We start from the raw sequence: 21710 nt of genomic DNA on the forward strand, positions 1-21710 counted from the left end.
TATGTGCGTTGAATTTTATTATTAGATTACAGGCGCTTTTTAGTATAGTGAAGAATGATGAAAGCGTGATTGATCAAAGTTGTTCAGTTTGGCTGCCAAATGCAGTTTATGCATATAAAAACCCTTTGTTCGGGCTCTAGAAACCTATGTCTTTACAAGTTCTATTCTGCACTTGCAGACATCATTACGTCACAACGATATTATGTGCGTTGAATATTATTATAACATGACAGAAGCTGTTTAGTATAAAGTAGAATGAACGAAGCGTGATTGATCAAAGTTGTTCAGTTTTGCTGAAATTGTAGTTTATGCTTGTAAAAATCCTTTGTTCGGGCTCTAGAAACCTACGTCTCTACAAGTTCTATTCTGCACTTGAAGACATCATTACGACAAAAGGATATTATGTGCGTTTAATATTACTATTACATTACAGACGCTGTTTAGTATAGTGAAGAATGAACGAAGTGTGATTGTTCAAAGTTGTCTAGTTTTGCTGCAAAATATAGTTTATGCATATAAAAACAATTTGTTCGAGCACTAGAAACCTACGTCTTTACAAGTTCTATTCAGCACTTGCAGACATCATTACGTCACAACTGTATTATGTGCGTTGAATATTATTATTAAATTACAGACTCTGTTTAGTAGAGTGAACAATGAACGAAGCGTGATTGATCAAAGTTGTTCAATTTTGCTGAAATTGTAGTCTATGCATATAAAAATCCTTTGTTCAGGATTACAGACGCTTTGCAGTTTAGTGAAGAATAATCGAATCGTTATTGATTAAAGTTGTTCAGTTTGGCTGGCAAGTACAGTTGATGCATGTTCAGACTCTCTGTTCGGGCACTAGAAGCCTGTGTCTTTAAAAGTTCTATTCTGCACTTGTAGACATCATTACGTTAAAACGATATTATGTGCGTTGAATATTATTATACATTACAGACTCTGTTTAGTATAGTAAAGACCAAAGGAAGCGTAATTGATCAAAGTTGTTCAGTTTTCTTGAAATTGTAGTTTAGGCCATGTTGATTTGATTATATGGATGACATCCTCTGGAAACTCCAAAACTGAATAAAAAAAAGTTTGGCAAAAAAAAAAAGTTGCCTTCAGTATGAAATCAAAGTGGCCAGGAAGGTTGAACATAGGACTAAACACACATAGTATGGTATACCAACAGTTAGGTGTAGGGACCAGTACATCATACGGGTGCAAAACATTTTTTTTCTTCTTGGATCAATCCTGAAAAAAATATCAGAGGAACAGGTTTCGCCAATTACAAAATGGACACACTATGTCGGCAGGCATTTGGGGTCTTACCGGGGGCCAAGAAGACAACAAGAGCGAAGTCAAGTACAGTTTATAGTCAATTGTACCAAGTTTCTATAGTCAAAGGTAACGTTACAGAGACAGTGAGTTAGTCTTTATTACATGGAGATGGGATTTTAAAATGCCAATGGGAGTCCAATAATCCACCAAACAGATTGCTTTGTAGCAAAATTGACCAATTACCATTGTTTTGAGTATTGCCAGTTCCAAGTTGAATTGCAAGTTTCCACAGACAATCAGGTCCAGGTTCAGCTCCAGACCTGGAAATGATACTCTGGACCTGAATTTTCTGTACTGGTACCTCCCCCTACCAACAACATATATTTCTTTCTGTCCTTTTACATCTTATTCTTTGACTTTAGATTTATTTTGGCATTCTATGGCATTAGTTATCTGTTTTCTGATACCTTTTTTTCCATCTACGGAATATTTGTGCTCATTTTACAGCCGTTTTGCACAATTTATTGTGTGGTCGAAAACTTTTTTTTTTTTTTGGATATGGCCGAAAATTGGTGCGAGCGCGGATGTCATCCATATAATCAAATCAACATGGCCTTATGCATATAAAAATCCTTTGTTCGGGCACTAGAAACCTACGTTTTTACAAGTTCTATTCTGCACTTGCAGACATCATTACGTCACAACTGTATTATGTGCGTTGAATATTATTATTAAATTACAGACTCTGTTTAGTAGAGTGAAGAATGAACGAAGCGTGATTGATCAAAGTTGTTCACTTTTGCTGCCAAGTACAGTTTATGCATATAAAAACCCTTTGTTCGGGCACTAGAAAACTACGTATTTACAAGTTCTATTCTGCACTTGTAGACATCATTACGTCACAACGATATTATGTGCGTTGAATATTATTATTAGATTACAGACGCTTTACAGTTTACTGAAGAATAATCGAATCGTTATTGATTAAAGTTGTTCAGTTTGGCTGGCAAGTACAGTTGATGCATGTTCAGACTCTCTGTTCGGGCACTAGAAGCCTGTGTCTTTAAAAGTTCTATTCTGCACTTGTAGACATCATTACGTTAAAACGATATTATGTGCGTTGAATATTATTATACATTACAGACTCTGTTTAGTATAGTAAAGACCAAAGGAAGCGTAATTGATCAAAGTTGTTCAGTTTTCTTGAAATTGTAGTTTATGCATATAAAAATCCTTTGTTCGGGCACTAGAAACCTACGTCTTTACAAGTTCTATTCAGCACTTGCAGACATCATTACGTCACAACTGTATTATGTGCGTTGAATTTTATTATTAGATTACCGACGCTTTACAGTTTAGTGAAGAATAATGGAATCGTTATTGATCAAAGTTGTTCAGTTTGGCTGGCAAGTACAGTTTATGCATGTTCAGACCCTTTGTTCGGGCACTAGAAACCTACGTCTTTACAAGTTCTATTCTGCACTTGCAGACATCATTACGTCACAACGATATTATGTGCGTTGAATATTATTATTACATTACAGACGCTTTGCAGTTTAGTGAAGAATAATGGAATCGTTATTGATCAAAGTTGTTCAGTTTGGCTGGCAAGTACAGTTTATGCATGTTCAGACCCTTTGTTCGGGCACTAGAAACCTATGTCTTTACAAGTTCTATTCTGCACTTACAGACATCATTACGTCACAACTGTATTATGTGCGTTGAATATTATTATTAAATTACAGACTCTGTTTAGTAGAGTGAACAATGAACGAAGCGTGATTGATCAAAGTTGTTCAATTTTGCTGAAATTGTAGTCTATGCATATAAAAATCCTTTGTTCGGGCACTAGAAAACTACGTATTTACAAGTTCTATTCTGCACTTGCAGACATCATTACGTCATAACTGTATTATGTGCGTTGAATATTATTTTATTAGATTACAGACGCTGTTATTATAGTGAAGAATGAACGAAAGGTGATTAATCAAAGTTGTTTAATTTTGCTGCAAATTACAGTTTATGCATATAAAACCCTTTGTTCGGGCACTAGAAAACTACGTCTTTACAAGTTCTATTTGGTTATGACGTCACGATGACATGATGTGCGGTAATTTGGATGCTTTAATCTGATTTAACAAGTGATTCAATGATTGTTGAATGTCGTTTGGATTACAATCATTATTTTAAGCGACCTTGATACATGGCGTTTCTTGTCTTGGATGTATATAATGTATTATTTACATAAATGACTTATCCAAAAATTTCAAACGTTATGGCGTCAAGGTTAAAAAATGTGCGTTACTTTTATCACTTGATTTTGACAGTAAAACCCGTCGAGAGCGAGTAGAAATCCATTTGACTGCTATTGATTACTTAGTTACGTTTCTACAAGGCTTTGAAAGTGTTGTATTTACCTAGAATACCAGGGATCTGGAAAGCAACTGTTATTAGTATTGTCCATATTTTAGACGTTATGACATCACGATTGCGTGTGCGTTAATTCTGATTATTGAATCTTATTTACTATCTAATTTAGTGATTGTAGAATGTCATTTGGACTTCAAAAATCATCAAGCTACCTTGCTATAAGGCGTCAAATGTCTTTGAGGTACATAATGCAGTATTTACATAAATGAACTTTAGTATATTTCTAACTATCAAACGCCATAGCGTTAATATGACAGGGACCGGAAAGCTACTTTTATATTTAAATAACGTTATACATAACGTTATATTGGGTGGTAACAGACAATAAGTAGCATTTTTTTTATATCTATTATAGGTTTCAATGGAAATGAAGCAGTTGCAGTTTGTACGAATCGACGCCCGAATCAGATGCTACCTTCTGTGCAAGACAAATCGCCGGCTAAATCGCTGGCTTCAAGCAAATCGACGGCTGAATCGACGCAATGCTTGACTGTATCAATGGTCCAACTCATAAATCCACTTGCAAGTATAAGTCTCAAACAGTGAACGTCAAGACACGGCTAACTGAACTGGGACAGTAGATTTCAGGATGCAACCCCGAAGACACTACTTTAGACAGATACCACAAACCCCCATGTGGTGCCCACTTCAAATTTCTCGGCGTGGGGCCATCCCATTGAAAAACAATGGGGCCGACACCTCAGCGAAATGGTCAACTTTGATGCGCCGGATGCCGTCTTAGAATACATTTTGACATCTTGAATGAAGTCCACAATGTTCTCTGACTTATCAAGAGTACGATGATACAGTTATTATCCCCATTTGACAAATTGTTTATTTTCTATGATTTTTTTGTGTAAAGCATCCTTATGCCTAATTCTGGCTGTCGACATGCCAAAGTCAGCCATGTTGATACTGTTGTATGATGGGACTGTTGGACTATTCCATTTCGTACCTCAGGTAAGGCCACGAATGTTCTATAGACAGCCTATTCTAGAATATACAATTTGATACCCTCCAATAGCCTAAAAGCGAGAGCGAGAAAAAATACAGAAAGATTTTTGTAAGTTTAAGAAAAAGCAGATGATATGAAAATTTGGGGGTAAGTCCCAATCAAACTTGGTGTTGGCTACGTAAAGTTTAGTTTTTTTCCACATGAAGATGACAATTATTGATATGGTATTCAGAGTTCCGAGAACGCGTACATCACAAATAAAAATTAATACATTTGACTTCTGAGTAATTGCACGGGATTTCATCCTTCAAAAGTTACACACGTCGAAACTATGAATTTCCTATTATAGTGAATGGCAGTGCTTTTCCCGTTTAGAAAATGCTCTTTTTCAGAGAAAAGTCATAATCAATAAGCCTCATTCTGAGCTAAACGGTGACCTCTGAGCCAAATTGGATTATCATTATGATAGAGATCTCATCGCATTTAGCCAATATTGGCTGCCCCGATATCCCGATGATTACCTGGACCTTTTCTCTGACAAACAGCAAACACTCTTATCTTACTTACCGACCCCGTTCCGTCAACTTTGTCAGCATGAATGTTTGAAGTGTGAGTCAACCTCTACCATGTTATCATGCCGTTGTCAAGGAAATCTCATTGAGACTCAACCCCTCCCGTCCATTATCTCACTGTGCAAACATGTTTTATCATGGTAACAAACATTGGGTCGTAGATATGTGCCTATAGTATATAGCTATATTGGTAACAGTACACATTGGCACCTGTCACTACAGCCTGGAATGTTGACGTATAATCACAGTCCTGTTTTAGAACTTCCTGGATAGCTGACTTCTTATGTCATCTGCCAGTATATCAGCTATACCTGTACAGACGGTATACCTGCACTTCGGCGTACCACATCAGTTTGTGTATCTGTATACTGAGCCAGGATATACAGTGGTATAACACTCAAGCTTCGCAGGAATAACGACCTGTCACACATTTCCACATCTATAGTGTGGAAAAAACTGCGGATGCTTCTCAGAACTTGGTGGCAACGGATTTCCGCTCTACGGTAGTTCTGAACTGTACAGCCGGGGATTCCAGGAGTCAGTCTTCTACCGAAGCCATTTTGTGCTGCCACAACCGAAACGTTCTGAGGCGATCCGCCAAATTTTTGAACGGTTGTGATATTGTTGCGGTTCATATCCGCCGCTGAAGTATCAAGGGAATGCAAGAGGACAATGGTTGATTGGGCTGAAACTGACGGTTAACATCTACTGTATAACTGTGACTCATCTATGCCCTATGGACAACGTACTGAGGAGAACTGGCGGTTTTGTTTTGTTTACACAGATTTCAATGAAGACTGATTGCAGCTTCAGGATAACCATCACTGCAGCAGCAGAATACTACAGTAACTATACTATCTGTCTGACTTTGTTTTGATCGTTTCTAACAGTATATAGCATCTTCCATAACCGTAACAACCTTATTCGCGTTGTTACTCCGGTCAACGTCACAATCACAATCACAATGACTTTATTTTGCCTCATCAACATTGTCATTTTTCTACTACCTGGAAATGTGAGGATGTGCCCGGATCCTTGTAAGTGTTATGACGAGCTCGATCATTCATCAGTTTTATGTGACCACCAATCATTGACCAAAATACCCGAGGACATACCTATCAACGCGTCGACTGTGCAAGTCAGCCACAACGCCATTGCTGAACTCCCCGTAAACGCTTTTAAAAACCTGACCAGACTACGGAAGTTATATCTCGACTACAATCTTCTAGATAACTGGCCTCCACAAGTCTTCAACAACATACCTTTAAGATACCTTAGTATCAACTATAACAACATCAGTCTTCTTAATAGCGAAATGTTTTCTCAATTGATAAACCTGACTTTTCTGTCTATGACCAATAATTACATAGTAGACCTTGAAAGTGGAGTGTTTGAGAGTCTCATGTCATTGGAAGACCTGAAGCTAGACAACAACAATATAGAAAAAATTCCTAATGGGGCTTTTTCCGGTCTTGTCAATCTACGGTCACTATATTTGGACTTCAACAACATTCACATCATCTCGGCTGGAGCCTTCAGTGTGATGACAAACTTAGAGAGACTTTACCTTACCAAAAACAAGTTGCGTACATTACATGAGACAACTTTCGACAATCTGATGTTGTTGAACACTTTGTCCCTAAATTTGAACTCCATCACTGAACTACCAGGACAGATATTTTCTACATGTGTACAGCTGGAGAACTTGTTTCTGGATAGCAACAACCTAACAACTCTTCCTCCTAACATCTTCACCAAACTTGCCAACCTTGACTTCGTCACTTTGGGCTCCAACCCATGGTTGTGTGACTGTCGGTTACAGCAGGGTCTAGTCCGGTGGATCCGGAATTCTTCACTTGCTGACAGAGTCATGGGACGTCCTACCTGCAGTTCGCCTCCTCAGACGCTAGGGCTGTCGTTACGGGACGCGTGGAGTAGCCTTTCTTGTCAACACGGAACCTGCTACAATGGCACCTGTCTGTGCGACCGCATCTGGGCCGGTATTTACTGTCAGGATGGTGAATTTTTTTTGTTAAAAAAATTATAATTAATGAAAGAAGCCGTGTACAACAGATGCTATCAACCATCCTTCAAACGAGACGGGGGCCGATACAGATTGCCCGGTACCTTTCACCTGTTGACGTCACGCTTACGTTCAGGTCACGTGATATAGGCTTTGGGTTGCTAGTATTTTACCTGGAGAGGGTAAGAGCTTTACTTTGTGCACGAATAAATCGTATACAATCTTCATACCATATGCATCTTTGTTTTGGTTCCAAGTTTCTTTAGATCAACTGAACACCCCTGTCTCAGAACAAGATCCCGCATCCATCGCAGTATCTGTAGCCGTCTCTAGTGCCAGTATCGCCGTGGTGCTGATCCTGACAGCCGGCGCCGGCTTCATCTTCTACCGCCGGTGGAGGAAGAGGAAAGATGACGATGACGAAACGATATACATCGACGACTTCTTGCCGTTTGATAGAGAAAGTAAGTACATTGTTCTTTTCGTCGTATAGAAAGGCTGTTTAGCATGATGACATTTTAGATATTCTTCTTGTAGTCTCTACACGCAGTAATACATTCAATACATCACATAAGAGAAAGATTAACATAACAATAATAAAACATATATAAGATCCTTTTCTTGCTTCTTACTGCAATTATTTGCTGTCGGTATCCTTCTAGGAAGGTCAGGCTCACTGCGACTAAAATGAATACGTGTAACCGTCGATAACGATTTTATACTGGGTGTATCATTTGAAAGGTAAAAGTATGACTGAAAAGACAACAAAACACACCTAGAGTAAAAAGATCCGTCTTTTCTATACAATTGGTTGAGACATCTGTCAAATTTTCGGTCGCAAAGAGAGCGTGGCGAGAGAGAGAGAGAGCCGTCCTTGTGAAAGGGGGTTATTTTAGCGCTTTACTTTGTCTACAGATACAGTGAATAGAATATTTATAATGTTTTGGCGACGCCTCAGGGGCGAGCCTAATTATCCATGAAAAATGGAGATAAAGTTTGGAGGGTGTCTGTATGTCGGTTTGTTTGTGTTTCCGGATATTTGTAGTAAGCACAACACATGAACCTCTGGATAGATTACGATTATACTTGGTATGTAAGTAGGTGTTGGGAAGACGAAGGTCAAGGTCAATTTTAAGCCTGCTGGAATGTTTCCTCTGTTTCTATCACTTCTGTGTAGTTCACTGGAGAAGGATGCAGGAGCCCCCGCCGGTACCTCCCCGCCCACAGTTCCCGGGGTTGGAGGTGGACCCCGGCCGGCTCACCCTGGGGCAGAGGATCGGCAGTGGAGCATTCGGCGTCGTCTACGCTGCAGTCATGACGCGGGATGGCAACACAAGGGACGTCGTCGTCAAAACTCTCAAAGGTAAGAAACAGAGAGAAGACAGAGAGAAACAGAAAGACCATTTAGCCGACAAATTGATAGAGACTCAGATAATCAGAGAAATAGAGGCAGAGGAAGAGAGAGGGAAAGGGAGAGAGAGACAGAGAGAGAGAAGGGGGAGAGAGAGAGTTCAATTTTGGAAAAGTCGGCATGGCAACCACAGGGTAGATGTTGGAAATGTGTTGTATCGAAAAGGATTACATGTCTCAATAACTAAACCACTTATATTTCTTGGAATCAGTAATATATGGTCTGTTAACAGGATAATCTCGATTGCAAAGTTCTCTATTTTTAAACAGTGGTTGAGACATATAGATACTAATACAGAGTTATACAGCAACATATTTCAAACATTGTTGACAGACCTAAAGTTAATGTCGTACATAAATTGAAATATCCATGTTTCTGAACATATATAGTATGAAATAAGAAGAACAAAGTCTTGAGTAATTGCTGTCTTGCCCACAAGCTGGCAATATGACTGGTACTGTTGAGATGCAGATGTATCCGCTTTTTATTTGTATTTCGATGCTTGCCATTTAATACTTTTGTTCTCCCTTCGTGAGCACTTACTTGTTGCATTTTATAAAGGGAGAGGAGCTAAGTTCTTAAGTGCCAACGTTCATACTTTTTTCAGACAGTACTAGTGTAGTACTGAAGTCAGGGGACATGTTGTAAAATATAATAGCTCGTTATATATATGTGTATATTTGACGTAATCTATTTTGTTATTGTTTGTTACCATGGTTACTTACACACTTCATTGTATCATTGATTGTAACATTGTGAATGAAGAATAAAATGTGGAAAAAAAATTAAAAAAAAAAAAAAAAACCACAGGGTAGATTCTTTAATAGGTTAAAAGTGTGCGTTTCTAGATCTCCGACACCAGAGAGAGAGACAGGCAGACAGACACAGACACAGAGAGAGAGAGAGAGACGAGGGGGAGGGAGAGAGAGTTCAATATTTGGCATTGCGACAACAGGGTATATTTTAGGTTAAAACTACACCCGACATCTAAACTGTTTCCATTTGAAAATCAGGTGACCTTATGGCGATCTACACCTGCGTCCAAACTTCGTCAACCGTTTGACAGATGCTTGCTTTGACACATCAGCAATATTTGAAATTTTTGTTCTTACTTTTCATAGACAGCGCCAGTGAGGAAGAAAAGTTGAGTTTCCTGGAAGAAATCCGCTCAGTTGTCGATCTGGGTGCGCACGACAACCTGCTGGGTCTGGTCGGCTGCAGCACGCTGGTGCGAGACCATCTTTATCTCATCACGGAGTTCATGCCGTACGGAGACCTGAAGAACTTCTTGCTAAAATGCCGAGAGGTAAGTCCTTCGAATAATTTGTATCTTCCTTCGGATTTCGTGAAGTAATAACATGACAGTAATGCTAAGGTTCACATCTCCGAGCCTGATCCGGAGGGGCAGTTTGTAATAGGAACGAAATATTGACAACAAAACACACTAAACATATTAAACAACAAGTAGATAACAAGGTTTTCCATTTATCACAAGCATTTAAGATATCTAATGCAACCTTTAGCCGACTTTTCGGTGACTGTATGTCACTTTCCTCAGGGCAATACTCACTGCCTCTATTTCCCACTGCAGCTAGCTAGATGTCGCTTCTAACAATGCGGGCCTATGAAATATTTTCTGTATTGTTAATTATTTTTTCAACCTGATGGCAATTATTTACAGACGTAAAAGAATGGCCATAAGCATAATTTTTTCTATTTATTGAGATTCTCCATATGCATATACAAAGACAATGGATGGTATGGCGGAACAGGTGTCAAAGACGCCTTTTCTAAGCCGCCATACCGAAAAAAATTGTGTCTACTTCTTCATTTATGATTTTATTTGTTCTTGCAAACTTCTCGGTGGGGTTCCAGTTTGGAAATTTTACCGTAGCATTTCACGATGACCTTTATTTCAACAGGAAGAGATGTCCGACAGTCCTCCAGATGGCATTTACGATTTCCAAACACTACAGATGTATCAGGTGGCCAGACAGATCGCAAGAGGCATGGTAAGGCTCTGTGTGATAGAAAACCCCACCATCATACAGAACGTGGGACAGTTCATTAACCACTGCCTTCAAAGAAGAAGTCAAACCCGACAATAGTATCCATAGTATCATGTAGTTGATTAGACACTAGCTTTATGTACCACCCTGATTACTTCTCTTAGTCCTTGTGCAATCAGCCTTCGGGCATGATTTTGCAAATGAATATTACAGTAGAAGCCAGTTAATTGCACAACGGATCGGATTAACGCACACTTCCTGTGCAATTAAACGGCTTCTACTGTATATAATGAAAATATATACTTGTATATAAATTTTTATGCACCATTTTCGTGATAATTTTTTGATATGACATTTTCGTTGCTGCTATACTAGTAATACACCTGGTGTTCTCTTGGTCATCATTCGTTTTTAAGGGACCGGTGGGCACTTTCCGGCCAGTTAATTTTAGTGACGCTGAAGAAGAAGTGATGGATGTCACTCAAAACGACCAGAAATAAATGTCCGTTTTTTTTATTCCTGTTGTAGAGACTGAATTGTATTACTCGTTTTGTGTGTGGCAGGGGCTTTATAGATACCTTTAGTCAATTTATTATTGCCGATTTTTACAGTTGGACATTAACGGAAGTTTCTAACCGTGTTTCAGGACCACATCGCCCGGTCCCGTTACGTCCACGGAGACCTCGCCGCCCGGAACGTCCTAGTCGGGGAACACCTGAAGGTGAAGATTTCCGACTTTGGACTGGCAGAAGACATCTACAGCCGAGGTTACCGTCGGCAGGACCGACTCAAGAAGGTACCGTGGAAGTGGATGGCTCCGGAGCGCCTACAGGATGGGACCGTCTACACCGCACAGAGCGACGTGTGAGTAACTGTTTACTGTCTCTCATCATATCCTGTTATGTATGGCATGGTCTACACCGCACAGAGCGACGTGTGAGTAACTGTCTACTGTCTCTCATCATATCCTGTTATGTACGGGACAGTCTACACCGCACAGAGCGACGTGTGAGTAACTGTCTACTGTCTCTCATCATATCCTGTTATGTACGGGACAGTCTACACCGCACAGAGCGACGTGTGAGTAACTGTCTACTGTCTCTTATCATATCCTGTTATGTATGGCATGGTCTACACCGCACAGAGCGACGTGTGAGTAACTGTACATGTCTACTGTCTCTCATCATATCCTGTTATGTACGGGACAGTCTACACCGCACAGAGCGACGTGTGAGTAACTGTCTACTGTCTCTTATCATATCCTGTTATGTATGGCATGGCCTACACCGCACAGAGCGACGTGTGAGTACATTTTTTCTATGCGATCAGAGGATTGAACTGGATCTAGAATAATAGTTTCTCCAAGCAGAGGTTTCGGGGGGGGTAGTAGTGGTCGGGATTTATTTCTTACAGCTGCCCCCTTCACCTCTGCCACAAAACAGAAAGCTTCAAGCCTTTTAAATGTAATTACTCTGACATATTACAGATGATTTTTAACTAGGCGTGAAGTCTGTTAGTGTGGCGGTACTTTAGATATTCTACCCGAAAAGAGGCGGCCGTTAGAAATCCCATCTACTACATTGTTGCATCCTCCCCCATTGTTATTTATATTACATCGAAACCTCTGTTTTGAGAATAGAATAGGATGGATTCTAGGCTATTCCTAACCCATGACCAGCGCCAACGTAAGTTGGGAGATGGCTATGAGCAAATTTGTGATAAGGCCTTGAATCTGTGACGGGATACATAAACACTGACATTTATTCTCATTCACAGGTGGTCGTTCGGGATAGTGCTGTACGAGATAAGTACGCTAGGGGGCGACCCTTACCCTGACGTACCACCAGCCGAGCTCAAAGATCGTCTACAGGCTGGGCACAGAATGGCCAAACCTGAGCGCTGTCCACCAGCCATGTAAGTATCATTTTGCGATAAACACTATTTAGTAGACAGTTTGTCAAGGGTGTGTACAAGAGCATTGTCCATATGTACTCTGCATGGCAGTGCCATTTTAGGTACTAATCTCCAAGCAGATCCCATGGTGTCATAGAATAGTATAGTATTCATTGTAGAGTGTTCATTGACAGCTTTTGATACCATCTTATGCCACCTTAGTATCTGCTTGGAGGTTACTTAGACACGACTTTCTTGTTACCAGAGATTGACAAGCTTGCATTATGGCACTTCTCAACATAGAACAACGTTGATCTGTATGTTATGGAGTTAGTCTGTGTTTGTAGCTGTTTGTCAGAAGAGTGTCAGGAACTAAGTGAGTGGCAAAAGGTCATACTTATTGAAGTAGCAGGAAGTACCGTTCAGAGGAGGTAGAACTAGTCGTCAATTAGTAATGACAAACCCAGGTCAATGGAAGAGGCTATGTATTTGCAGTTATATATTTTCAATATGCTAGTCAATGGACACATGAAATATTAACAACAATCCTATTTGAATCATCAATGAAAGAAAAGATGAAAAAGAAAAACTCTAGATATTTCACGGAGGTGTAAGATCTTGGAACTCTTGTTTTTCCTGTGTACTACAGGTATGGCGTGATGACGCAATGCTGGAGTTGGCGGCCCAATGAGAGGCCGACCTTCCGCCAACTGGAGCTCTCATTGGACAAACAACTCTCCTTCTACGGACCTGACTACGCCAGGGTAACACCAAGTTCATCCGCGGCAACAACATCCAGGGCACCGCAAAACTAGCCTCCTTGGATAGCGTAAGATATCTTACCAAGAGATAATAGAGTCCACTATGGTATAAACAATCAATTGTGTTGTTATATATTTACCATCAATAGTTAGAGATGAAATTTAACAATATATCCAATGTGTTGGGAGGGTATCACATTGTTCAGTCGATTCAATTGTATTGGAAAATTCATTTGGTTAAAATTTATTTGCAAAATTCAGCTTAATTTGAGATACATTTATGTCAAAATGATAATGTGCTGTCTAATCTCTATATATTTGTTTACATTTATGATTTTCAAGAAAATGAAAGTTCATTGAAGTAAGATGCACATTTGCACTTGTGCTTGTACAATACATATTAGAATGCGATGTTAAAAGTACCAGTAGCTGATGTATTTTAGTCTAACATGACTAAAATGTATTCATTTCATCACATTGATTGAAACGTAAAGTAAAAAGAAAGACGTAGAACCCCTACTTTCCGATCCTAATTTTTTTCAGGACCAGAAACGGAAATTGTCGATCATTTTTTACCTAGGCCTTAGCTAGTGTGTTCTATAGCTATATTTCTGTGCCATTCTTTATAATGAAGTACGCACAAGCTTATTTGGTAATCCTAACGAAGGTAATCTTGAATGTCAGCCCCTGTGTCCAGAACACGAAATAAAGATTCATTTTATCAATCTGATTTCATGATTTGTGAATCTTGTCCTTTGATGTTAGTAGAATTCAATTCAGCCCCATTTATTTATTGTCAAATGCTTCAACAGCTCCATGTTTTGCGTTCCCTCATGGCAGGTGGTTGTAAAGCAATGTGTATAATGAGCCTGACTAAAATCGCGCTCCTAGCGGCCGGCCCTACAATTGCCGCCGCCCTAGGGGAGGGGGTCATTAACCTCAGCCAGTGATTATGTAAACACAGGCTATGTGTACATGTAGTACTACGTGTTTACTGGTCAAAGGTCGTCATGTGACCACAGGTAAGTCAACAGTCAGGTGTTTTACATGTGGTGTTTTATTCAGAACATCGAATAACATTTTAGTTTAAATCAGTGACTTAAGTTGTCTTTGCGAAGTGCCTGTCAGTTGAACTGCTTGGTTGTAGCACCGTTACATTGATCAAGACGGCAATCCTTTGCTGACTGGTATATGCAAGAGACAACCGTCTACAAAACTCTACTACAGAATGTCCACTAGACATACCATGGGGAAGCTTGTTGTTGTTGTGTTGTTCTGCTTCCTTCTGGGGATTCACTACATTGCTAAGGCTGACGGCAGTTCGATAGTTTCTGAGGCAACAGGTATGGAAACTGTTCTCCTTTTCTTAAAGTTTGATCATATTTTGTATCATATGATTTATGAGTATAGCTTCGAATCGCGGTGCAGGTCATTTAAAATTGATATGAAATCGTAGAGGCGTAACACAGAGTTCTGGGTTTAAATCCGTTGATATGCCGCCGTGTGTTATTTGGAAAAGCACTTTACAAGTCTTTTCTCACTTCACACAGGTGACAATTATTTTTTTTTTTTTTTTAATTTTTTTTCAATCTTTTTATTGATTTTTCAAATACAAGATACACATGTAACAATCATACATAGAGCAATATTACTGAAAGGACATGTGGAACAAAAAAAAATAAATAAAACCAGAGAACAATGAGGATAACTTATAGAAGTGTACACAAATGGATATAACAAGGAAATGATAAACAGAAATTGTACGATGTTATTCACTATGTTTTAACGATAAAGCTATTTTCCCCCATTTACCAAAGTGTTCTTTTATCTTATCCATCCTTTTTGCTATAATATATTCTAGCCTCTGGAAGTATGACATATATGAAATAAAGGCTTGTAGATTAAGAGAGTGTTGACGGTTCTTGAAAATAAAGTGTTTGCCAAGAAGGACAATTATATTGGCAGAAACTGGACACCGACAATTCAAATCACCAAAAATAACTTTGAAAAGGTTTAGATTTAAATGTTCCCCAGTATTGACGAAAAACCAGTCTTCTACTTGCATCCAGAAACGTGTAGCAACTCTACAATGAAAAAAGAGATGGAAGACTGTTTTTTCATCTTCATTACAATATTCACATATGGGCGACTCCTTCAAACCCCAAGTGTGAAGGAGTCGCCCAAGGAGACGCTCCCCAGGTGACAATTATTACCTAGCTTAGGTTAGGGCCCTGCATGTGTTTGAGGAGGGCCACACCTTAAACACGTAAAACCTACCACACTCATCGAAAAGGGTAGAGGTTCTTCCTGATGTCATTGGATCAATCTGTGTAACTATATAAACGGAAATTGTGTTTGTAAACTTGTAAGACTCATTAGGACTTCAAATGATATCTAACTGTACTATATACTTTGTCTGACCCTTGCCTCTTCCTTCAAGACCTCAATGAAAAGCGGCATGCAGGCCGATTTGAGCTTTCATGAATAAACAAAGATTCAAACAAACAAACAAACAAACAAACAATCTATCCAGATATGCTTGTGCTCTTCAGTACAAACCTGATGTGTTACACCACGAGTTGGTTTACCGGGTATATACTATGCAATACAGACAAATGCCTCTAGGAGGGCTACATGATATATTATCGCTAAATAAGCCTCATGTCTGATTAAATCAGAAGCTTCAAAATTTGCTTTCTTTCTAGACAGGGACCGCTTGTGGGAGGCGTGGAAATACTGGCACGGAAAGACTTACTCAACACAAGATGAAGAAAAAACGAGAAGAACCATCTGGGAAAAGAACATGGACGCCATCTTTGCCCATAATGCAGCGGGGAATAGTTATACTTTGGCCATGAACAAATATGGCGACCAGGTACATTATCCAATGTTTACGAGGGGCGGTCAATAAGTAATGCCCCTGACCCACTTCCAGTCGTCTGATCTAATGAAATTTTGTATATGTAATGATTCATATCTTTATAGGTTATGTTGCAAAAAACAGCTCTGAACTAATTGTGGTTTCTGATTTACTGGTGTTTGAACTGAGTCAGGTGCGAAATGGACCAGGTGTGAAATGGAACCAGTTGAGTGTCGCGCTGTGATCCGGTTTTTGTATTTGAAAGGACGCACACCAAAGAAGACTTTTGATGAAATGAAAGAAACTTATGGTGATGATGCCCCATCATATGACCTTGTAAAACGCTGGCATCCTGAATTCAAACATGGCCGGAAGTCTGTGGAAACAGCTCCCAGACCTGGTCGTCCCTCTTCTGCCATTGATGAGGCATCTGTTGGAGGACCAACCTGGGGTGTCCTACAAAAACGGTGTCCAGAGCTGCATCAAACGATGGGAGAAATGCATAACTCTGGGTGGTTCCTATGAAGAAAAAGACCGATAACTGTGCCAAGTTTCATTAATCTCCTGCTATGGAAAATGGGTCAGGGGCATTACTTATTGACCGCCCCTCGTAGTTGGAGAAGACTACGCAATGGGATACGTTATTGAAAATTTGTTTGAAATCACCGCTTTAAGGGGGTGTAGTAAAGGAGAATTAAGAGATAGAGAAAACCAACAAATTCTGAAACGTGTTTTGCAACAATCATAAGACGTTTGGCTTGCATGTAAAGACATAATCATATCCGACACATGTCATTCTATCATACTTTTCGATTTCGATGATATACCTAATGCTAGCTCACCTTTATCCGCGGGGTAACCTTTATCCGTTTCAAAGACAGGTCATTTATGTATATCAGGTCGACGGACGGTGGTTTCAAAACTGTGCACAAAATATTACCATTTGAAACCGTTGATATTCCTGATCATACATGGTTTATAAAAGCAACGGATATAGGTTACCCCGCGAATATAGATGAACTCCTGTATGTTATACTACATCAAAAAACGGAAAGTCTTTGAAAGCCTGTGTTAACTTGATATTAGTATTCAGTTTAACAATTTTTTTTAGTTTTGCGTATTTTCTCAGCTAATATTATTTGTCACATACAGTGCTTCCTTGTTCCGAATGACAATAGATAAAACAGCTTGTTTGTTGCAATTTCTTCTTGAAATCGTAGGTAAAACTTCCCAGCAATACAAATATAATCGCAAACGAAGAATACTTGGATCGAAAGCGTCATCCCGTTGCCATGGGAACGTGTGGAGTGACCACGCCCCCTTCCTCCCTAGACTGGCGTACGAAGGGAGTGAGTACAGGTGTGAGGGAAGAGGGCCAGACTGGGAAGGTCATGCCTTTTGTACTCACAGGTGGGTGCAGCTGTCAATGTAAAGATTGTGGGAAGCGATGGGCCTATATTTTTTCTACATTTCATTAGAATATATGTCTAACTAGAGTTCCACGATCTCATAACTTCGCCAAAAGACTGTTCTTGTCATTTATCGCTATGGAATTGTAGCACTTTGTCATTAGTTATACAAATAATGTCTTTATGTGCATACGTTTCTCTTTTTCCACTTGGATACTTGGATACTTTACTTAGCCCATTAGCTATCATACAAAATTTGTCACATGTTTGAATAGTCATATCATGGAACGGAGCGAGTTTATGAAATTTCCCTATTAATCATGCAAAGTAGAATCGTAAATTGCCAAATTCGCATCCAATTATACCAAGCATCTTACTTAAGCTAGCTACATACCAAAACTCATGACGATCCACCAACTCCCAATTGAGTTATTCTGTGTCAGGTTCTCGGAAACTAAAAAGGCTCATACATGTTATTTAAGTTCCTGTAAATCTAGTGAACATTTGTAAAAGTTTTGGCAATGCAATTTTACAATCTGTAGAGGCCCTGGAGTGCTACCACGTCATCAAGACCGGTCAGTCCGTCCAGTTGAGTGTCCAGGAGGCCATGGACTGCTGCAGTGATTCTACACTAGCCTCCGGGTTCGACTGCATCATCCACCGGACCAAAGGGCTCTGCACCGCCGCCGACTACCCGAGACAACCCGCTGGGAACTGTAACGCCTTCTTCTGTCACGCTGCAGCAACTGTGAGTAATAGGCTAGCGTTTAACTAGCTGGTGTGTTTATGGGGTAGATTTCGTTCCATTTCGCACTTTCTGTACATTCGATTCCGTACCATTTCGCACTTTCTGTACACCCTTTACAACCAAGGGCATGGTGATATTCGTAGCCAGCTGACTACTTGCATGAACCGGACGCTACAAAAATACAAGATTACTATAGTGAAAGATTGTTCTTGACATTTAATTTGTTACGACAAAACCACTTGTCCATGGGCAGTATTGGTTCAATCACTCTGACCGAAGATCCAATCTATCGTTTCACTCCACGAATTCAAATCTTTACGCACGTTTAAAGCACCTTTTTTAAAGATGTTTTTAAAATGAAAGTATGGCTTTACGTATGATATACGAAATTCAATGCTTTATGTGTGCTGTCTACGGCCGCGTGGCGCGTTGGTCACCCGATCCCTCGATCTCGGAAGTTAAGCAACGCGACGGTCCGGACAGTGCTTGGATGGGGGACCAACCAAGGACGTCCGGATTGCTGTAGCCTCACGAAGTTTTCACGAAATCGTCTTCCGGGAGGGACGTAAAACGGGGTCCCGTGCTCGAGGAGGTGCCTCGACCACGTTAAACAGCCTCATTACTCATACTGGGTACCTACTGGCTGGCAAAATACACCAGATGATTATTATGATTATGATTATTATTAACTATCAGATTTCGTGTACCGTATTGTTTGGTTAGTCTCACGGTGGGGTCCGAAGGTACGTAGCTCAATTTTGTCCGTTATGACTATGAAGCGTTGGTCATAAAACAGATGAATATTCATGGGAATGAACGTGTCTCTCATAAAATCTACTTGCTGAGCATATGATTTCGTCTGTAAGGTCAGTTGCCGACGTAAAAGGTAGATCTCCTTACTAAAGACTATCACAGTTTTACTTGTCTGTTCATAACAGTGTAAGGCTACTGGTCACGTCATCAAGAACAATGAGACTGATTTGATGTGCGCGGTTACCATGACACCCACGGTGGTAGGTATAGACGCCAGTCAGACCTCCATGGCGTTCTACAGGTCCGGCATCTACCACGACTCCCGCTGCTCGACCTCTGACCTCAACCACGCCCTTCTCGTGGTGGGTTACGGGAGTTCTGGAGGAGTTGATTACTGGATCTGTCAAAACACCTGGGGTAAATTATCAATCTTTGAGTTTGCAGAATTAGTTAGTACTTACTGTCAGTAAGGCGACCTGTCGAGGGTTGATGTTTCTAACTTAGGGAGAAGACATGTTGTTCCTGTCATATTCATGAAACGCCTAACCTTAAAAAAGTAGCCTTCACTTCGGACATCGTTATGTGGTGAACATAAGGCGAAAATTGAGAAGAAAACAACTAAATGTAACAAAAAAAGGTAACAATTATAACCCAGTACACTATCGGCAAGACAGTAACAGTAACTTTCTAAACCTGATTAAATCGGGCTTATAGCGGCTCGCTCAACATCCAGCCAGCCAGTTACAGCCCCGGACAGCGGAGGTTGCATCGCACAGATTATAACTTTCTAAGGTCACGCAACTACGGAGGTTTGCGTTCTTGGAACTCTATTTCAGAATAATAAGACGTCTTTTTCGTCAACTGTTTTCTGTTTCTGCAGGTACAGACTGGGGCCTGGCAGGCTACATACTCATAGAGAGGGGGAAGAACATGTGCGGCATCGCCTCTCAGGCTTTCTACCCGATCTAAACAAATGAACATGCATGTATACCAAATACGAATATACGAACAGTAGTGAAACAACAAAGAGGGGCGAGTAGAACAGAAAGAAACAATATATACAAATACCCAGTGACTGACCCGGGAATCGAACCCGGGTCCTCCAGATCACAACACTAGTCGTCTAACTGAGTGAGCCAAAAGCCTGACAGGCATTTGGCAAGGTCAGTTTCCGCTACTAGAACCCCCCACTGTTACAGTAGACACCGATTTCTTTTCTGCACTTTGTAAATATCGTTATAGAAAATGATTCAATTATGTGGATGTATTCTCATTGGCATTACCGCATACGCTTTGATATATTGAGAAGACGTACGCATATTATAAAAAAGAGACGTTAAGGCAGCATCAATATTAATACTATAATATTAATTCCACAGATGTGCCCAAGATCTTGTTGCGACATCTATATATTTTCCCATGCTTGTTATGTTATGTCAACATAACAATATATTGTATTACTAAATAAAGAAAGAGAAAGTGAATCTCTTCAAACTGTATATGATAGAGTAAATCATTTAGTGATGAAGAGCAGATGGACGACGTATCAAATACGAAAATCAAATCGAAAGAAGCGATATCCTGATTTATAAGACACTATGTAAGACTGCTGTAAATACCTTGGGTACCCGAGCCTCCAATCCGGAGTGGCCGCTGGCTCATTAGCCTGGATACCATACCCCAACCTCAAATATCTTTCGTGTTGGGGTCTGGCAGGATGGCTGTAGAAAGGTTCTCGGAAGGCCCTTGATCAGGGGTTCGCTTAAAAGGCTGGGCTGTCTACCAGGCCAGGCTACCTGGCCTGGCTATCACGTCAGGCTACTCAGATCCCCCCATTCATAGCCCCATCATATGGCACTCAGCCAAAATAGCTGATTGACAGGCATAGTAATTGCTGATCTCCAACCCTGCTAGTGCCAGTGACCCAAGGTTGCCCTGTCCACCACTGGCTGGGCCCTTTGGGAATGTGTCTGGGAGGCCTTGCTTGCAGCATGTCAGGAACACAAGTACCAGCACTGTGTTTGTGTATGTTTGTGGGTGTGTAAATGTGTGTGTGTGTGTGTGTGTGTGTGTGTATGTAAGAATGGGCTTGCCAGCAACAGAAATTTGTTTCTTTATTGAATATCTATCTTCTAGAACAGAAACTATCTCAGCTTGTGCAACAAGAAGGGAGAGCATAAATCACTTGCTCACTGTAAAGCTAAACTTGTATTGACCAAGGGGGTACTGTATAATTACATGTACCTCCTTGTTCTCTATGCTAGTATGCCATGTTGACATATACAATCTTAGTAGTCACATAGCATTTTTGAGGCTGTGGATTGTTATCCACTGTACAATTTTTGTGTCCAGGACAGAGCCCAATCCTCTCCTTCCACTGACAATAATCTCTCCAACCCCCTTGTACAAGTTGGAGTGGGGAAAGTACTGTTAACAGATTTTGTGACATGTCAAGGGATTTGAACCCAGGACCTCTGTTTTCTAGGTCTAACACCCTAAAGCATTTACCGAACACAGTACTGGTACAGTACTTGAATGTGTTCCTGACAGCTGCAAGGAAGGCCTCCCAGACACTTTCCCGAAGGGTCCAGCCAGTGGACACTGGCAGGGTTGAAAATTA

General features: G+C 40.3%; 3 protein-coding genes across 3 annotated transcripts in view; 2 read left to right on the top strand and 1 right to left on the bottom strand.

The window, feature by feature from the left end:
• LOC118405855 overlaps positions 1-4615 on the bottom strand; it is a 13054-nt gene extending 8439 nt beyond the window's left edge. The window contains exon 1 of the mRNA XM_035805662.1: positions 4592-4615. The gene's annotated coding sequence lies outside the window, so the exon portion shown is untranslated. The remainder of the gene's footprint in view (positions 1-4591) is intronic.
• A 1456-nt stretch (positions 4616-6071) lies between these two features.
• Positions 6072-14050, top strand: LOC118406219. Its single transcript, XM_035806121.1, has 8 exons — positions 6072-7241; positions 7504-7710; positions 8424-8609; positions 9779-9963; positions 10580-10669; positions 11313-11530; positions 12443-12580; positions 13209-14050. The coding sequence occupies exons 1-8, from the start codon at positions 6188-6190 to the stop codon at positions 13372-13374; spliced, it is 2244 nt and encodes a 747-aa protein (XP_035662014.1). The 5' UTR covers positions 6072-6187; the 3' UTR covers positions 13375-14050.
• A 352-nt stretch (positions 14051-14402) lies between these two features.
• Positions 14403-20747, top strand: LOC118406260 (cathepsin L1-like). The gene is made up of 6 exons (XM_035806189.1): positions 14403-14663; positions 16026-16195; positions 17401-17590; positions 18132-18337; positions 19276-19507; positions 19971-20747. The coding sequence occupies exons 1-6, from the start codon at positions 14549-14551 to the stop codon at positions 20057-20059; spliced, it is 1002 nt and encodes a 333-aa protein (XP_035662082.1). The 5' UTR covers positions 14403-14548; the 3' UTR covers positions 20060-20747.
• Positions 20748-21710: the final 963 nt, after the last annotated feature.

The sequence above is a fragment of the Branchiostoma floridae genome, chromosome 18 (genome assembly GCF_000003815.2).
Source record: "Branchiostoma floridae strain S238N-H82 chromosome 18, Bfl_VNyyK, whole genome shotgun sequence".
NCBI classification, from domain to species: domain Eukaryota; kingdom Metazoa; phylum Chordata; class Leptocardii; order Amphioxiformes; family Branchiostomatidae; genus Branchiostoma; species Branchiostoma floridae.

Excerpts from the sequence above, each read along its gene's own strand:
- LOC118406260 (XM_035806189.1), top strand. The coding sequence starts at position 14,549 with ATGTCCACTAGACATACCATGGGGAAGCTTGTTGTTGTTGTGTTGTTC. Across the intron at positions 14,664-16,025 it reads GATAGTTTCTGAGGCAACAG|ACAGGGACCGCTTGTGGGAG; the intron begins GTATGGAAACTG and ends CTTTCTTTCTAG. Across the intron at positions 18,338-19,275 it reads TCTGTCACGCTGCAGCAACT|TGTAAGGCTACTGGTCACGT; the intron begins GTGAGTAATAGG and ends TGTTCATAACAG.
- LOC118406219 (XM_035806121.1), top strand. The coding sequence starts at position 6,188 with ATGACTTTATTTTGCCTCATCAACATTGTCATTTTTCTACTACCTGGA. Across the intron at positions 10,670-11,312 it reads GACAGATCGCAAGAGGCATG|GACCACATCGCCCGGTCCCG; the intron begins GTAAGGCTCTGT and ends ACCGTGTTTCAG. Across the intron at positions 12,581-13,208 it reads GAGCGCTGTCCACCAGCCAT|GTATGGCGTGATGACGCAAT; the intron begins GTAAGTATCATT and ends TGTGTACTACAG.